The sequence below is a fragment of the Hylobates moloch genome, unplaced genomic scaffold (genome assembly GCF_009828535.3).
Source record: "Hylobates moloch isolate HMO894 unplaced genomic scaffold, HMol_V3 SCAFFOLD_12, whole genome shotgun sequence".
Lineage (NCBI taxonomy): Eukaryota > Metazoa > Chordata > Mammalia > Primates > Hylobatidae > Hylobates > Hylobates moloch.
This window is the reverse complement of record NW_026652287.1, coordinates 94591999-94609554: the sequence shown is the minus strand read 5'-3', so window position 1 is coordinate 94609554 and position 17556 is coordinate 94591999. Positions and strand designations below refer to the sequence as shown.

At 45.2% G+C, this 17556-nt stretch overlaps 1 protein-coding gene across 7 annotated transcripts in view; it reads left to right on the top strand.

Annotated features, from left to right (window-relative positions):
* TMCC3 (transmembrane and coiled-coil domain family 3) overlaps nucleotides 1-17556 on the top strand; it is a 298732-nt gene that overhangs the window by 202272 nt on the left and 78904 nt on the right. The window contains exon 1 of one of the 7 annotated variants that reach the window (XM_032170917.2): nucleotides 12544-12758. The exons of the other annotated variants lie outside the window; for them this stretch is intronic. Within the exon in view, the coding sequence (XP_032026808.1) occupies nucleotides 12681-12758 (78 nt within the window). The 5' untranslated portion in view covers nucleotides 12544-12680. Of the gene's footprint in view, nucleotides 1-12543; nucleotides 12759-17556 lie in introns of those variants that run through there. 7 annotated transcript variants of the gene reach the window in all.

Below are 17556 nucleotides of genomic sequence, written 5' to 3'. Positions count from 1 at the left end.
GAATTTGCAAAATTCTCTACTCAACCTTGCTATGTAACTTTTTACTAAACAACTCATATAATGAGTCGTTTTGAACCTGAACCAAATCTATGAATGTTATTATGTTCCTCCAACCAAATCAGGACTTAATTATGCATTATTTATTCCACAAAAACCTTGTAGAATCACTGCTTTGTGCCAGGTGCTATGCTCCACATTGATGGGCCAAGGATAATGGACACTGCCCTTGGCCCTGAACTTGTGAGGTTGAGACACAGCATACACTGCGGCCAGGTACTGACATTTGTGGTCATATTAATGAGCACCACCCACAGTCTTTCTTTGCCCTCAGTTTCCACAGCTGGTCAACTCTTCTGGTGCAGCAAAGGGCCATAACCTGGTAGAATATTCTGTGAACAACTTCTTCAGAGAAAAAGTTCACTCCTGCTTGTATAGTTCCCCTCTTCCCAAAACCCAGTTTTTTCTGTGAAAATGACTACAGTTGCATCTAAATTTATTTATTTATTTATTTATTTTTGATGCAGAATCTCTGTCACCCAGACTGGAGTGCAGTGGCACGATCTCAGCTCACTGCTACCTCTGCCTCCTGGGTTCAAGCAGGTCTCCTGCCTCAGACTCCTGAGTAGCTGGGATTACAGGCACCCACCACCACACCTGGCTAGTTTTTGTATTTTTAGTAGAGACAAAGTTTTGCCATGTTGGCCAGGCTGGTCTTGAACTCCTGGCCTCAACTGATCTGCCCGCCTTGGCTTCCCAAAGTGGTGGGATTACAGGCGTGTGCCACCATGCCTGGCCTTAAAACACATTTTTAATTAAGCTTTTAATTTCGAGGTTGTTGTAGATTCACATGCACTTGGAAGGAATACTCCCGAGGAACTCTGTACACTGTACCTGTCCCCCAGTGGTAGTATCTGTGTCTCCCACGGTAGTATCTTATCAAACATTAGTACAAATATCACATTAACATTGGTGCAATCCATCAGTCTCACTCAGATTTCCCCAGTACTTGTTTGTGTGTGTGCATGTGTGTATTTAGTCCTCTGCAATTCTATCCACCACCACTCTCAAGACACAGAACAGTTCCATCCCCACAGGATCCCTGGTGCTGCCTTTTTATAAACACACCCACCTCCCTCCTGCAACTACCCCCTCCCGTTCCTAGAGCCTGGTACCCACTCATCTCTTCTCCTTTTCCATACTTTTATCATTTCAAGAATGCTATGTAAGTGGGGCTGGGTGCAGTGGCTCATGCCTGTAATCCCAGCACTTTGGGAGGCCGAGGTGGGCAGATCACTTGAGGTCAGGAGTTTGAGACCAGCCTGGCCAACATGGTGAAACCCTGTCTCTACTAAAAATACAACAATTAGCTGGGCGTGATGGCAGGCACCTGCAATCCCAGCTATTTGGGAAGCTGAGGCTGGAGAATTGGGAGGCGGAGATTGCAGTGAACTGAGATTGTGCCAGAGAAAGAGCGAGAGTTCATCTCAAAAAAAAAAAAAAAAAAAGGGATGCATATCAAATAGTTTGTTCCTTTTTATTGTTGAGTCATATTCCATGGTATGGATGTACCACAGTCGTTTAACCATTCACATGTTGAAGGACATGGTGCTGCTACCAGGTTTTGGCAATTATGAATAAAGCTGCTATGAATATTTGTGTATAGGTTTCTGTTTGAACATGTTTTCTTTCTGGGATAAATGCCTGAGAGTGCAGTTGCTGGGTCAGATGGGATTTGCATGTTTTAGTTTTATAAAAAACTGTCAAACTGCTTTCCAGAGAGGCCGAACCATTTTACATTCCTACCAGCAATGTATGATTTATCTCGTTTCTCCACATCCTTGCCAGCAATATGTTATAACTCATTTTTATTGTAGCCATTCTGATAAGTGAGCAGTAACATCTCATTGTGGTTTTAATTTGCATTTCCCTAATAGCTAATGACATTTAGCATCTTTTCATGTGTTTATTTGCCATTAGTATATTCTCTTCAGTGAAATGTCTGTTCCTATGTTTTGCTCATTTTTTAATTGGATTGTTTTTTATTTTTATTGTTATTTGAGATGGAGTCTTGCTCTGTCTCCCAGGCTGGAGCGCAGTGCCGCCATCTCGGCTCACTGCGGTCTCCGCCTCCTGGGTTCAAGTGATTCTCCTGCCTCGGCCTCCCAAGCAGCTGAGATTGCAGGCACCTGCCACCACGCCCCACTAATTTTTTTGTATTTTTAGTAGAGACGGGGCTTCACCGTATTGGCCAGGCTGATTTTGAACTCCTGATCTCAAGTGATCTGCCGCCTTGGCCTCCCAAAGTGCTAGGATTGCAGATAGGAGCCACTGCGCCAGGCCAAGGATTGTTTATTTTTTACTATAGAGTTTTGAGAATTCTTTACACATTCTAGGTACTCATCACTTGTTACATGTTTGGTTTTGTAAATATTTTCTTCCCATCTGTATCTTGTCTTTTTATCCTCTTATCAGAGTTTTTTGAGAAGCAGAAGCGTTTACTTTTGATGGAGTAAAATACATTTTTGTACTTCTTAATGTAGCCTCAAGTCTGCAGGCAAGGCACATGTTGAAGACCATCTCCCAGGACACTTGAAGGCAGCCTGGAGAATTTTCTCATTGCTCTTGAGAAATCAATAGCATGGAATTGTTGCATTTGCTAAAAAAAGGAATATTCAAAGGCGAGTTCCCTAGCCTGCAGAGTTTCAACTGAGTCTGTCTACTTTCCTGTTTTTAATCAAAATCTTGCCAAGTGGAAGTTTCGGGCTTCTGTGCCAGATAATTGCTAATACTAAATAAGTAGCAGTGATTGTTTATTTGCAGTCACATAGAACATGCTATGTTAGAAATTAAATGTAAATGTTAAGAGTGTGGTCATTTTTAGTTGGCTATAAACCAGGTAGTTAGAATTAGAGATTCATGTTTGCATCAGGCCAGACAGCTGCTGATCTGCAACATAAGCATTTCTATCTATCTGTAATATAGATATGTAGAGCTGATCAGCATGTGTTCACCTCAAGCTAGTAGAATACATTTTAAAAACTTGATTTATTCTTCCTTTTGCTCTGTTCTTAACATCCTTGCGGAGGGAAGCTTGTACTTTTTGTCTTACAAATCTTTCCCCCAAAGGGAACACCTCCCTGCACTATTAAATCAAACTGGAATATGAAAAGAAATACATTTTCCTTTCCAAGAGGCTTGTACTTTTGTCTTCAACATCTGGCTTTCCTTGTCTCTCCTCCCTGCTGCGATGACTGTAGGACTGAAACATCTAAGGAAGTGAGCTGCATGAGGAGACCACCTCCTTCCTTTGTCCTACTACCATGCCAAGCACATAACTATCCTGGCATCTACAGCAACGTTTTGGAGGTGTCTGCCTCACTGTCTAGATGGGCTGTCCCTTCTGGATGTCTTACTCATTTCTATGTTCTCAGCACCAAGAGCAGAGGCTGTCACACCAAAGGTGCTCAATAAATGACTGGAGAATTCACAAATGTCATTAACTACTTAGTAGCTGAAAATTGGTAACATCCATCCTTCAGTGAATTTTCATCCTCTCCTATTACCCATTCCAACCCCTTAGGAACAGACACTAGTTTTTGCTTATGTCGGAGTCATTTTTGAAAACCCTAATGCCTAGGAAATAAGTAGACATTTAATAATGTTGATCTCATTCACTCAGCAAACATTTATTGAATACTATGTTAAGAACTATCCAGAATACCTACATGTACCTAGAAAGTACAGTCCTTTCCTTCAGGTAACCTACACTCTAGTGTGTGTAGGGGAGAAGCATAGAAATTATCACATGAAATATTTAAAGAATATAATGTATTGTAACCTTTGTATTGAAATAATTAGTCCAGACTGTAAATAGTTGAGCAGTTCACAGGTAATCTGGTGTGGACTGACCACAGAAGACTCAAGCTAGTGGCCTGAGAAAACTCTGGAGTCTTCGGTGCCCCCACTAGAATCCTCTCTTGATTCTCCCTTTATTTGTGCTGTTCAAAGTTCTTGCCATCTCTTGAAATGCTGCCCTTTTCCTTGTCTTCTTTCTGCCCATACCCTGCATTGAATGTTGCATTAGACAGGATTCTTTGGGTTGCAGGAGTCAGAAACCCATCTCTAACGGGCCTGAGCAAAAAGAGGAATCCATTGCTTCATATCACTGAAAAGGGGGTCTAGGCAAGGCTGGTGTGGTGGATTGGCTGCCAAAATGGCAGTCAGCAATTTCTCCCATCTATGTGCACATCACTCCTTCCCTCAACAGGTGGACCCCGTTTCTCCTCCCCTGGAGTCTGAGCTGGACTTTTGACTTGCCTTGACCAATAGAATGTGATGGAAGTGATAATCTGCTAGTTCTAGGCTAGGCCTTAGGAGATTTGGCAGCTTTTGTTTTTGCTGTGTTAGAAGGCAGCCACCGTGTAAAAAAAAATCCAACTACCCTGATGGAGAGATGAGAGACTATAAAAAAATGTATTTAAAAAAGTATAAACAGGCCAGCTACAGTGGCTCATGCCTATAATCCCAGCTTTGGGAGGCTGAGGTGGGAGAAGCCAGGAGTTAAGATCAGCCTAGGCACACAGCAAGACCCTGTCGCTACAAAAAATAAATTAGCCAGGCGTGCTGATGCACCTATAGTCCCAGCTACCTAGGAGAATGAGGTGGCAGGATAGCTTGAATCTGGGAGTTTGAGGCTGCTGTGAGCTATGATCATGCCATCACACTCCAACCCAGGTGACAGAGTAAGACCCTGTCTCTAAAAGGAAAAAAAAAAGTTTTTTAAAAAACTATAAACATATAAAAATAAAGACAGAGGCCCGGCCAGCCCCCACCATTCCAGCCACCCTAAGTCTTATAGGTGCTGACACGTTGTTTGTAGAAAAATCAACTCAAACTATGTTTTTCCTTGTTCCACACTACAAAAACAATCAACACAGAAGACTTCTGTGACCAAATATGGGAGAGGGGTTTCCCCGCACACCAAGCAAGCAATCAGTTCTGGACACCAGCTGGGTGTCCTCCAACTCTACCTGGAGATAGCGTAAGACCCCACAGTTTGAAGGCTGAGTCCCCAAGACTGCCCTTCAGATGCCAGTCACAAGCCCAGGCCTTCACAACTTCGGGCCAACTGGCTTCATGTTGGGGTTCCCATGACCCCCTCTTTGGGTTTGATTAATTTGCTAGAGCAGCTCACAGAACTCAGGGAACCTTATGTTTTACATTTACCGGTTTAGTATAAAGGATATCAGAAAGGATACACACGAAGAGATGCATGGGGCGAGGTAGGGGAAGGAGCGCAGGGCTTCTGTGTCCTCCCTGAGTGCACCACCCTCCATAGATGTTCAGCTATCCAGAAGCCCCCTGAACCCCGTCCTCTTCGGCATTTTATGGAGACATCACTGGATAGGCGTGATTGACAACCATGTAGAAATGTGATTGGACAAAAGGGTATATGATCTAATACTAAGAGACTGAGTGGCAAGACCCAGCAAGGCCTGTCTGTTCAGATTCTTCTTGGCTTCTCTGCGCAGCATTCTTTGCTCCAAGGTATGGGGCAGGACCCCTTCTGAAATGAGCCTTATGTCCTACCGTCAGACAAGGTAGGTCAGAGAATTTCTTCATGGCCAGCTGCATGACAGAAAGGTGGGGAAGATTCCTTCCTTTGGGAGAGAAAAGAGCAGGTGGAACGAGGGGAGGATAAGGCTTCTGAGGCTGGCTTCTGGGATCTAAAGTGCCCCAAAATCATGACAAGAGACTATTACAGGGGCATTGGTAATGATGAGCCAGGAACCATGGATGAAAACCTATATATATATATACACACACACATATCATATAGATATATATATACACACATATCATATATATATACACGTATCATATATACATATATATAATAATGTCACACGTGTGAATGAAGCCGTCTTGGACACCCTTCCCCTACCCAGTGCCACATGGAACAGGGAAAAGCCACCTCACCCCCCTTGGAGGCCTGCCCAGATTGCAGAATCATGAGCTAATGAGAGGTAGTTATTGTTGTAAGCCAACGCAATTTTTTTTTTTTTTGAGATGGAGTCTCACTCTGTCATCCAGGCTAGAGTGCAGTGGCGTGATCTTGGCTCACTGCAACCTCCGCCTCCCAGGTTCAAGCAATTCTCCTGCCTCAGCCTCCTGAGTAGCTGGGATTACAGATGCCCACCACCACTCCCAGCTAATTTTTGTATTTTTGTAGAGACAGGGTTTCACCATGTTGGTCAGGCTGGTCTCGAACTCCTGATCTCAGGTGATCCACCCGCCTCGGCCTCCCAAAGTGCTGGGATTACAGGCGTGAGCCACCGCACCTGGCCAAGCCTAAGCGTTTTAAGGTGGTTTGTCATGCAGCGATAGCAGATGGAAAATGCTGAATCGAGTGCTCTAAGGATTTAGTAAGAAGTCTTTCTCTGTTTCACGGCTCTGCTTTCCCAGGGAGGCTGCCTTTGTGTGGTGGAAGGATGTCCACTACAGCATCAGGCTTGCATTGTACCTGCTTAGCAATGCCCAGTGGAAGGGCATAGGCTTTCCCAGCAGTTCCGGCAAAAGTCTGGGGATGACTCTCATCAGCTCTGATTAGCTCATGTGCCTATCCCTGCACAAGCCACAGTGACTCTGACTGGCCAAGGCTGGATGACATGCCACTCTCTGGATCCAAGGATGGGAATGGTCCACCTTATCTAAGCCATTTGGATTAAAAGTAGGAGTAGGGTAGGTCCCAAAAGAAAACCTAGGTACTGTCTTCAGAATAAGGGGTGGGATGCTGGGCAGGCTGAAACAACAAACACGCACTACAAAAGTCAAGTATAATCCTACCTCTTTTCATAGGCCTTTCACCATCACTCCAAACTTTAAACTATTACAGCTCAAATGACCTGGTCTCTTCTTTGGTGCTTTTAGCATCTGCTGCCTTGTGCTCCTTCCTTATACTTTGCAAGTAAATTCTTATTTCACACCTTAGGTATGAACCTTTGTATTTCTTGTTGTTCTGACTGCATTTGTTATTTTAACAGTGTTACATTTTCCATTACTTTCTGCAGAGAGAGGCTCTTGGAGGTATCAAAGGCACAGAATTCTTACACTGACAGGAGGAATTTGCACCTGCGCTCTCCCTCTCTCTCTCTCTCTCCAGGGCTGACAAAACCCTAGGCACTGGCATTGCGTCCAAAGGAGGGGATGTGGTCTATTTTCCCCTTGGGTTCTGCCTCCCAAAAGGAGAGCCAGATGGTGATCAGCACTGCTTGTTTTCTTTCTGTTCTGGGGAGCTTGCTCTTGTGCTATTTAATTTGTATATTTTTAAAAAATAATTTTGTGTGAGTGCCCAGCAGAGCAGCTTTTGGGCAACTAGCTTATGAAATAAATTTAAATGATCTAAAAAAGAACATCCTTTGTCAATTGAAATTTAAATGAGCCTAATAAAGTTTTAATTTATCCTTCCCATTGAGGGTCAGCATTCCAGGATGGAATTCTAAGAAACATCAAGACAGTAATAGAAATGGAAAGTAGATGCCTGTTGGTACCCCCAAGCAAAGCCCAACCCTGGTTTGTCAGGGCCTCTCTGAGTTTATTCACACGTAAAGTGCTATTATGTTTATTTATTTGAGAAGGTACCCCTAACTGGTGATTTGAATTCCAGAATTAAGGATATCACCATATCTGTTCCTTTGAGTCTGTTACCTTTAAAATTTTAAATTTTTCTCTTTTTCTTCTTCTTTTTTTTTTTTTTTTTTTGAGACAGAGTCTCGCCCTGTTGCCCCGGGTCTGGAGTGCAGTGGCGCAATCTCAGCTCACTGCAAGCTCCGCCTCCTGGGTTCACGCCATTCTCCTGCCTCAGCCTCTCCGAGTAGCTGGGACTACAGGCGCCCGCCACCACGCCCAGCTAATTTTTTGTATTTTTAGTAGAGACGGGGTTTCACTGTGTTAGCCAGGATGGTCTCGATCTCCTGACCTCGTGATCCGCCTGTCTCGGCCTCCCAAAATGCTGGGATTACAGGCATGAGCCACCGCGCCCGGCCTAAAATTTTAAATTATTCTTAACTATTGTGTGTATGTATGAATGAATGTACATCCAGTGTACCAACAGTCATTTGTTAAAGAGCATTATATATTTATAATTGTGTACCCCTCTTCTATTGAAGCCTTCATCTCCCCACCAGAGATACTGTCCTGAAATTTGTGTTTATTATCCTCTCGCTTTTCTTAAACTTTACAGGAAGGCTGGGCGTGGTGGCTCACGCCTGCAATCCAGCACTTTGGGAGGCCGAGGCTGGTGGATCACTTGAGGCAAGGAGTTCAAGACCAGCCTGGCCAACATGGTGAAACCCCGTGTGTACTAAAAACACAAAAATTAGCTGGGCATGGTGGTGCACACTGTAATCCAGATACTCAGGAGGCAGAGGCATGAGAATCACTTTAACTCGGGAGCCAGAGGTTGTAGTGAGCTGTGATCGTGCCACTGCACTCCAGCCTGGGCGACAGAGTGAGACTCTGTCTCAAAACCAAAAACAAACAAACAAAACAACCAAACAAAAACTTTACATGAATCTTTTTTTTGTTTTTTGTTTTCTGTTTGTTTGTTTGTTTGTTTGTTTTTGTGGAGACAAGGTCTCACTATATTGGCCAGGCTGGTCTCGAACTCCTGGGCTCAAGTGATCCTCCCACCTCAACCTCCTAAAGTGCTGGGATTATAGACATGAGCTACCACACAGCCTACATGAATCTTACTGCAAGTAATTTTTTGTGGCTTGCTTTTTTTGTTGCTCAGTATTGTTTGTGAAATTTGTCCATATTGATTTTTTTTTTTAGCTGGAGTTCAGTCTGTGGCTTATTTTTTTACTTTATTGTTTATTTTCATAAGCAGAAGTTTAATTTTTTTTATGTCAAACCTTTGTGGTTTATGCTTTTTGTGTCCTGTTTTTCTTTTTACTTGAGATGATAATAATGATATTCTTTCATTGTCTTCTGACAATTTTAAGTTGTGTTTTTTCCACTTTAAGTCTTTAATCTGTTTTTTATTTTTTTTTTTATTTTTACTTTTTTTAGAGACAGGTCTTGCTCTGTTGCCCAGGCTGAATTCCTGGGCTCAAGTGAACCTCTTGCTTCAGCCTCCTGAACAGCTGGGATTACAGGTGCAAGCCACCATGTCCAGCTAATTTTTTTTCTTTATTTTTCCTTTATCTGGTATTAGTTTTTGTTTATGCTGTGAGGTAGAGATCAATTTTTTTTTTTTATCCAAGTGAAAAGGTAGATCATGCCACTCCTTTGCTCAAAAATTTCCGAATCTTCCCACATTCCCCAAAATTAAAGTTCTTTTTTTCTTTTTTCTTTTCTTTTTTTCTTTTTTTTTTTTGAATCAGAGTTTTGCTTTTGTTGCCCAGGCTGGAGTGCAATGGCGTGATCTTGGCTCACTACAACCTCTGCCTCCTGAATTCAAGCAATTCTCCTGCCTCAGACTCCTGAGTAGCTGGGATTACAGGCATGCGCCACCACGTCCGGCTAATTTTGTATTTTTGGTAGAAACAGGGTTTCTCCATGTTGGTCAGGCTGATCTTGAACTGCTGACCTCAGGTGATCAGCCCACCTCAGCCTCCTGAAGTGCTGGGATTACAGGCGCGAGCCACCACGCCCAGCCTAAAATTAAAGTTCTTAAAATAGAATGAAAGTCCATATATGATCTGGCCCTCTGAAATGTCTCTGACCTCATCTCTTTCCAGTGAACACTGGCCTCCTTGCTCTTCCTTGAACAACCCCGAAATGTTCAGGGCCCTTGACTTTCTGTTTGTCTGCTGGAAATTTTCAGATGTCTGTACTTCTGGCTTCCTCATTTCCCAAGTCTCTGCTCAAGGTCACCTTATCATGGAGGACTTCTCTAGCCACCCTAGCTAAAATCTCCCTCCAACACACACACACACACACACACGCACACACACACACACACACACGCACACACACCCCAGCGTTTGGTATTTCTCTTCTCTTCTTTCAAAGAACTTACCTGAAAAACTCTCTGGGCCTGGTATAATTGTGTGTTGGGGTAGTGGTAGATGGGTATTTTTAAAAGTGTTGATGTAATTTTTTGAATGGCTTAAGGACTACATGGGACTTTCAATTTCTTCTTAAGTTAGTTTTAACCCTTTCTCTACAAAAATATATTTTTAAAATTAGCCAGAAATGGTGGCACACATCTGTAGTTCTAGCTACTTGGGAAACTGAAGTGGGAGGATCCCTTGAGACCAAGAATTTGAGGCTGCAGTGAGCTATGATTGTGCCACTGCACCCCAGCCTGGGCAACAGATACCCTATCTCTAAAAAACATTTTTAAAAAAATTTTACTTTTTGAATAGTTAATATATGCCCACAGTATAATCATTCCAGTTTCAAAAGTATACCCAGTGAAAATCAGATCTCTCTCCTATCTCTGCCTTCTAGCTACCTGGTTCCCCTCTCTTGGCATCAATTTCTTGTCTATTTCCCTAGTTTCTTGTTTATCCTCCCAGATATATGTCGTGCATGTAGAAGCACATAACATATATTGTTTTTACATAAATGGTGGAATGCCATATATATTATCCTGCACATTGCTTTTTTTCCACTTAACCATGTATGTTAGATTTGCTTCCAAAGCTATTCATAGAGGGCTGCCTCATTTCTATTCTAGTTACCTAATATTCTATTGGATGATGTACCATCATTTATTTACTTAGTCTCCTTCTGAAGGATAATTAGGCTATTCTGTCTTTACAGTGGCCTTCTAAGAAGCCAGTGTGTTTTGCCCATCTTTAATCGCTGCTTCACCCTGATATACCTTCAGGGTATATATACCCTGGTCAGATATACCTTCTTTTTTTTTTTTTTTTTTTTTTTTTGAGACAGAGTCTCGCTCTGTCACCCAGGCTGGAGTGCAGTGGCGCAATCTCGGCTCACTGCAAGCTCCGCCTCCCGGGTTCACGCCATTCTCCTGCCTCAGCCTCTCCGAGTAGCTGGGACTACAGGCGCCCGCCACCACGCCCGGCTAATTTTTTATATTTTTTAGTAGAGACGGGGTTTCACCGTGGTCTCGATCTCCTGACCTCGTGATTCGCCCGCCTCGGCCTCCCAAAGTGCTGGGATTACAAGCGTGAGCCACCGCGCCCGGCCTCAGATATACCTTCTTCTTAAACTTCCATTCCCATGCTATCATTTCCCTGTTCAAGAATCTCCAGCAGCTGCCCAGTTCCCACAGAATAAGGCTGAGCTTTTTACCCTTGAACGAAGATCCTACATGGTCTCTGCCTTGTTTTCCATCATGTCTTCCTGTTCCTGAGGACACTCCCCAAAACTGATGACTTGAGGTTTTCCCAAATGTACCTCTGATTTTAGGGGCTCCAGAGTTTTCTTCAGCCTGCTCTACCGTCCCCCTTGAACCCTATGAAGGAAATCCTTCCCTCCCCCTGGGCTGGTCACACTGGGCTCCAGGTCCTCTCTGGAACAGCTGCACTTTAAATATTTCAGCCCAGTCTCCCACTGTACACCCTACAGAGCCAGAACAGGTGTTCTGAATTTTGGGGTTACTGATATTTGAATTGTTCACCAATGGTCCTTCCTCTTCTAGACTCCAAATTCCTTGTGGGCAGGGACTGATCACTGGGAATGGGGAATACTAAAATGAAAAGATATCCTGACTTCCAAGTAGCTTAAAACATAAAGGTAAGCTGGGCACAGTGGCTCACGCCTGTAATTCCAGCACTTTGGGAGGCTAGGGCGGGTGGATCACGAGGTCGGGAGATCGAGACCATCCTGGCTAACACGGTGAAACCCCATCTCTACTAAAAATACAAAAAAAATTAGCTGGGTGTGGTGGCGGGCGCCTGTAGTCCCAGCTACTTGGGAGGCTGAGGCAGGAGAATGGCGTGAACCCGGGAGGCGGAGCTTGCAGTGAGCGGAGATCGCACCACTGCACTCCAGCCTGGGTGACAGAGCGAGACTCCGTCCCAAAAACAACAACAACAACAACAAAAAAAACATAAAGGTGAGCCAGATATGGAAAATGAAAATACACAACACAGTAGGATCTTAGTTTAAGTGCTCAATGCTCAGGGCAATCATGGTCGGGGGGAGTCTTTTATTTTATTTCATTTTTTTACGTTAAATCTCTGGTCTCTAGTCCAGGGTCTGGTACATGGCAGCTGCCCAGTAAGTGCCTGTTGAATGGAGAATAACATAAAAAGAGGCATTTAAGGCAAGTGTCAACTTCTTGCAGTAACAGCCACCTTTTATATACAAAGTAAGTCAACAGATAGTGTAGTGTGGATGTCGCTCATCTTTTGGGGAGAAAGAGGGCTGTGTGGGAGGGGGTGGAATCAAGTTTCAGCCAGGGAGGGAGGCGAAGACATTGCCTCCCGGGTCGGGGGTGGATGGGGGGTCCCGGCGGCTGCGGGGCGCGGGAGAGGCGGGGAGAAGGAAAGGGGGAGGAGACTCTCGCCTCCTGCCCCGCCTCCCCCACCCCGCGGCGGCGGCGCAGGGCGGCCGCGAGGGTGTTGGCACCATAGGCAACAGCTGCAGCAGCCGCGCCGCCCCCTCGCCCGCGGCTCCCGGGGTGAGCCCGAGCACGGCCGGCGGCTCGCGGCGCGGCAGCCCCAGAAGACGGGAAAGTTCGCGGCCGGAGCGCGGAGATGCCGGGCAGCGACACGGCGCTCACCGTGGACCGGACCTACTCGGACCCCGGCCGGCACCACCGCTGCAAGAGCCGGGTGAGCGCCGCGGGCTGGGGGGCGGGGGGTGCGCGCGGGCCCGGGGGCGAGGCGGGCTGGGGCGGCGGCTCAGTGCTAACCCACGCTCCCCCAGCGTTTCGCCGCCGGCCTCCGCCGCCGCCGGAGGTCCGTGCCTCCCCGATCCTACGAGCTGAAAGGGTGGGCGTGGGGGGCGTCGGAGCCCGGGCTGCGGTTCTGGGATCCCAGGTCCGCCTGCCCCACACGGCGCCCAGGTCCCCGCGCGCTATGCGGGACGCCCGGTTCCCCGACGGCCCGCGCTCCTGCTGTCCTCCCCGCCAGGGAGCGCCCGCCGCTCCGCGAGGGAATCCCGCCACCCGAGGCCCCGCGTCTCCAGGTCTCCGGGGTCTCGCCCTGGGTGTGACGGTGCCCTCCTCGCCGAATGTCCCGGCGGCCGCCTTGTCTCCCGGTCCTCGGGGCATGTGGCCGGAGCCCGAGCGCGGTGCGCAGCCTGAGCGCGGGAGGCGGCAGACGGGCTCTGCCCAAGTGAAAAGTCAGAATCTTTGCGCTGCCTCGCCGGAGTTTCGAGCCGAGCCGAGCAGGCGCCCTCGCCATTGTTTGCAGTGTAATTTGCTGTTGCTGATTTTGGCTGTGGGCGAAAATAGCTCATTCTGAGCCTGCTGCAGAGACGAGCCCTGTAGGGCTTCAAAATAAAGACGGAGGCCGCAGCCCAAGCGCGGGTCTCTCCTGGGAGAGGAAGCCTTCGCCCACCCCGGTGAATACCTTTGCCCTCCCTGGCTGTTGAATCGTCGAGGCTGGATGTGAGGCTCTATAACCCGTTCTCCCCACGGCTGATTGAAGTGCCATTTAACAAAGCACCTCCTCCACGCCGGCATCTGTTCTGGCAGGAGGCACCTGGAGTTGTTCTTTGCTCCGCCTACTACTTACTCGCTTGTCCGAGAACTGGGGATTTGGGTGTCAGCCTCTGTGTAAAGTTCACGGAGGGAGAGCCGGGCTCAGATTCTGGCTTGCCACCTCCGAGATCGAGAGACCAACTGGATGGAAATAGTAGCAATAGTGACGGGGTTGTGTCGCGGCTCTTTGTGCAGGATTTAGGTCTTCACTCATAATTTGAAGTAGTAATCGATTGCCCCAGAAGTGAAGCAATGAGTCTCTGGTTTATTTGCCCGCTTTCCCCTTTTCCTTTAGCATCTGTTAATCATTTTGGAAGAATGATTTTAGTTTTTACAGATTGAATGTATTTGGTGGAATGATACCTCGTTCACTCACCTCAACCTTACAATTCTCTTATTTTTGCACTTTCTTTAAAAGTTTCGTAACAGTTTGCTATGAAAATAACCAGAAACTCCATTTGGAATAAACATTGAAGAAATGTGCTTACCCACAGGTAGACATTTCTTCTTGCATAGCTGTAATACTAGTTAACAGAACTATGAAGAAAAGATCATTTTCGAATGCATTTGTAATTGAGAGGATTCTGTAAAGTTAATGTTGCAGACTTGAAAAAATGTGAAAGCTTGTTTTTTCTTGTCACAACTGTGATCTTCTTTGTGTAAACAAGATTAGTAATCTTAGCGGGATGGATGGCTCATTGTCAACTCATTTAAGTGGTTTGGCAAAACTCATGCAGCTTTACAAAACTCACTCTTCATAACCTGTAAAATGGTGGTGATAAAGTTTGTGCCTCAACTGCTTAGGTGGAATGTGGTAAAGCAAGTGTGTAACGTAACTGCAGACTGTTTCTGCCACGTCTGCCACTGTTCCCTGTCTACGCCAGTCTTTTCTATTAAAAGGTCAAAACCTTATGTGAAGGAGATTTCTTGATTTTCTTTAAAATTCTGCTGACGGGCCGGGGGCGGTGGCTCAGGCCTGTAATCCCACCACTTTGCGAGGCCGAGATGGGTGGATCACCAGGTCAGGAGTTCAAGACCAGCCTGACCAAGATGGTGAAACCCCGTCTCTACTAAAAATACAAAAATTAGCCGGGCGTGGTGGTGGGCGCCTGTAATCCCAGCTACTCGGGAGGGTGAGGCAGAGAATTGCTTGAATCCGGGAGGCAGAGGTTGCAGTGAACCGAGATCGTATCAGCCTGGGCACAGAGCGAGACTCCATCTTTAAATAAATAAATACATAAATAAAACAATTCTACTGACAATGTTATTGTACCTGCTGCCTTGTATTGTTAGCATGGAGATACCCGATTTTTAAATAAGCTGTGTATTAAAACTGAGTTAGACATTAGATGTGCTGATTATCCTAAATTAGCACATTGGGCCAGTCAGATCTAGTGAAGAGAGTAAATCGGAGAAGGGCTAGAACTTCAGCAGACCATAATCACAAATTCCACTACGGTGATGCTGGACTTCTTGAGGTCCCAGTTTAAACTTCTCAACTATCTGCTTTTAGGGTTTTTATTGTTGAGACAGCGAGGAATAGGTAGAACTAGTGAAATTTTTGTAAACTCATATAAGAACTTTTCTCAAGCAGGGTTGGTGTAATTTCAAGTCTGCCTTGAGGCTACAATAAGTCTGTTGTAATGAAGGGAAAGCAACAATTTTACTGTGCAGAAAGTATTCATCCCCTTAAATGATCGTAGCTCCTGTATTGTGGAACTCACTTGGGTGCAGCTGTAAAGATATGTTTTCCTGAATCTAGAAAGTGTGTGATGTGAGAGGAAGACATCAAGTGCTAATTTCTTGATGTCACCATCTCCTTGGGAGGAAACTAGTACAGGATTTAAAAAGAACCCTTTTATGAACTCATTTGGTGAATTAGCTCCCCTAAAAATGCTAATGAGAACTGGGGGTTCATGGGAAGAGTTGATTAATCTTTCAGGGATATGGAGTTTCTGCCTAGAAGTGGGCTAAGACTCCATGAGATGAAGTTCTTAGTTACTGAATTGTCTTTTTTTAAATTCAAAATCAATACCTATTGAGATAACAGGAAAACTACATGGTCTCTCTTGCTGGGCTTATTTCAGCCTTTGAGACTGGAATAATAATGAGGCAGTGTACTCTTTCAACATTGCAGAAATCTATTTTTATAGCCAGGTGGACTAACCTAGATAACCCCTCCCCCCTTAGTGTAAGTAATGAATTCTGTGATTGTCGCTAAGCTGACAAGTCAGGATCATTCACATTTTAAAACTTCATCTTTGTAAAACTCAGAAATGGTGCTTGTTAACTTGATGCACATATCTCTCTACTTTAAAAGAAAGAGCATCCATAATTAGACTCCTACTTTTTTTTCATGCCCTAGTTAAAGCCTATCATCTTTTTAAGAATACAGGCCGTCTGCTTTCTATACAGTAACTGGCTTTTATTAATGATGTGTGAATTAGGTTTTCTTTTAGTTGGTTTTCATTTTAAATGTTCTAAAATGCCCTCTCCAGCCACTTGGGTATAGTGGTGGACAGCTGGGGCTCTGGACCTACGTGGGTTGTATTCTGGCTCTTTGAGCTTCTTAACTCGGTGACCACTGGGACAGGGTCCTAAATAGCCTTTCTGAGCCTCCAGTTTCCCATCTGTAAAAGAGGTAATACTCCACTCTTCTGGGAGTGATTGTGTGTCTTAAATAAGAAAGTATTTGTTTTTAAAAAAAAAAAAAAAGCTGGGCACAGTGGCTCACGCCTGTAATCCCAGGACTTTGGGAGGCCGAGGCAGGTGGATCACCTGAGGTCAGGAGTTCAAGACCAACCTGGCCAACATTTTGAAACCCTGTCTCTACTAAAAATACAAAAATTAACCGGGCGTGGTGGCAGGCGCCTGTAATCCCAGCTACTCGAGAGGCTGAGGCGGGAGAATCGCTTGAACCCAGGAGGTGGAGATTGCAGTGAGCTGAGATCGTGCCATTGCACTCCAGCCTGGGGGACAAGAGTGAGACTTCGTCTCAAAAAAAAAAAAAAAAAATTTGTGCACTCAAATATTAGCTATTTCAAAAATTTTTTTTTAGTTTATGTTCTCTCATTGGGTGAAAAAGCTGTATTTGTCTATATGTCAGGTTAATAATTTTTTTCTATTTTGTTGGTGCCACTACTAATCAGAACTGCTAGTCATCTTGAGTGCCTGCCCTCCCCCATCTCTCTAACCTATTAGCAATACCGCCGCACCTTTCTCTGACATTTCTCTGGAATTGGTTTCTTCCATATCTCCCAATCATCCCCCACCTTAGTCACTTATGACCTTCACCAACTTCTGTTCCATCCTGCGTGCAAGAACCACATTATTTTCCTTACTGAACCATTTGCATTAGGATAGTGCCCAGAATACAGATCTTGTACCAGTGCTGTTTGCTACCAGTGCAGTCTTGGATCCTGTGATCACTCTAAGCCTTAGTTCCCACTTCTACATAATAGGGGTGTTTTGAGGAATAAATTCAGTAATGTCTATAAAATGTTTAACTCCATGCCAGGTGCACAATAAGAGATCAATAGATGGTAACCACTTTTACTATAGGCCGAGCATCTCAATCCAAAACCCAAAACCCAAAATGCTCCAAAATCCAAAACTTTTTGAGCGTCAACATGACGCTCAAAGGAGATGCTTACAGGAGCATTGCTGATTTCAGATATTTCTATTTGGAATGCTCAACCAGTAAGTATAATACGAAGATTCCTAGGCCGGGCCTGATGGCTCATGCCTGTAATCCCAAGACTTTGGGAGGCCCAGGTGGGTAGATCACTTGAGTTCAGGAGTTTGAGACCAGCTTGGCCAACATGGTAAAATCCGGTCTCTACTAAAAATACAAAAAAATTAGCTGGGCATGGTGGCGGGTGCCTGTAATCCCAGCTACTAGGGAGGCTGAGGCAGGAGAATCGCTT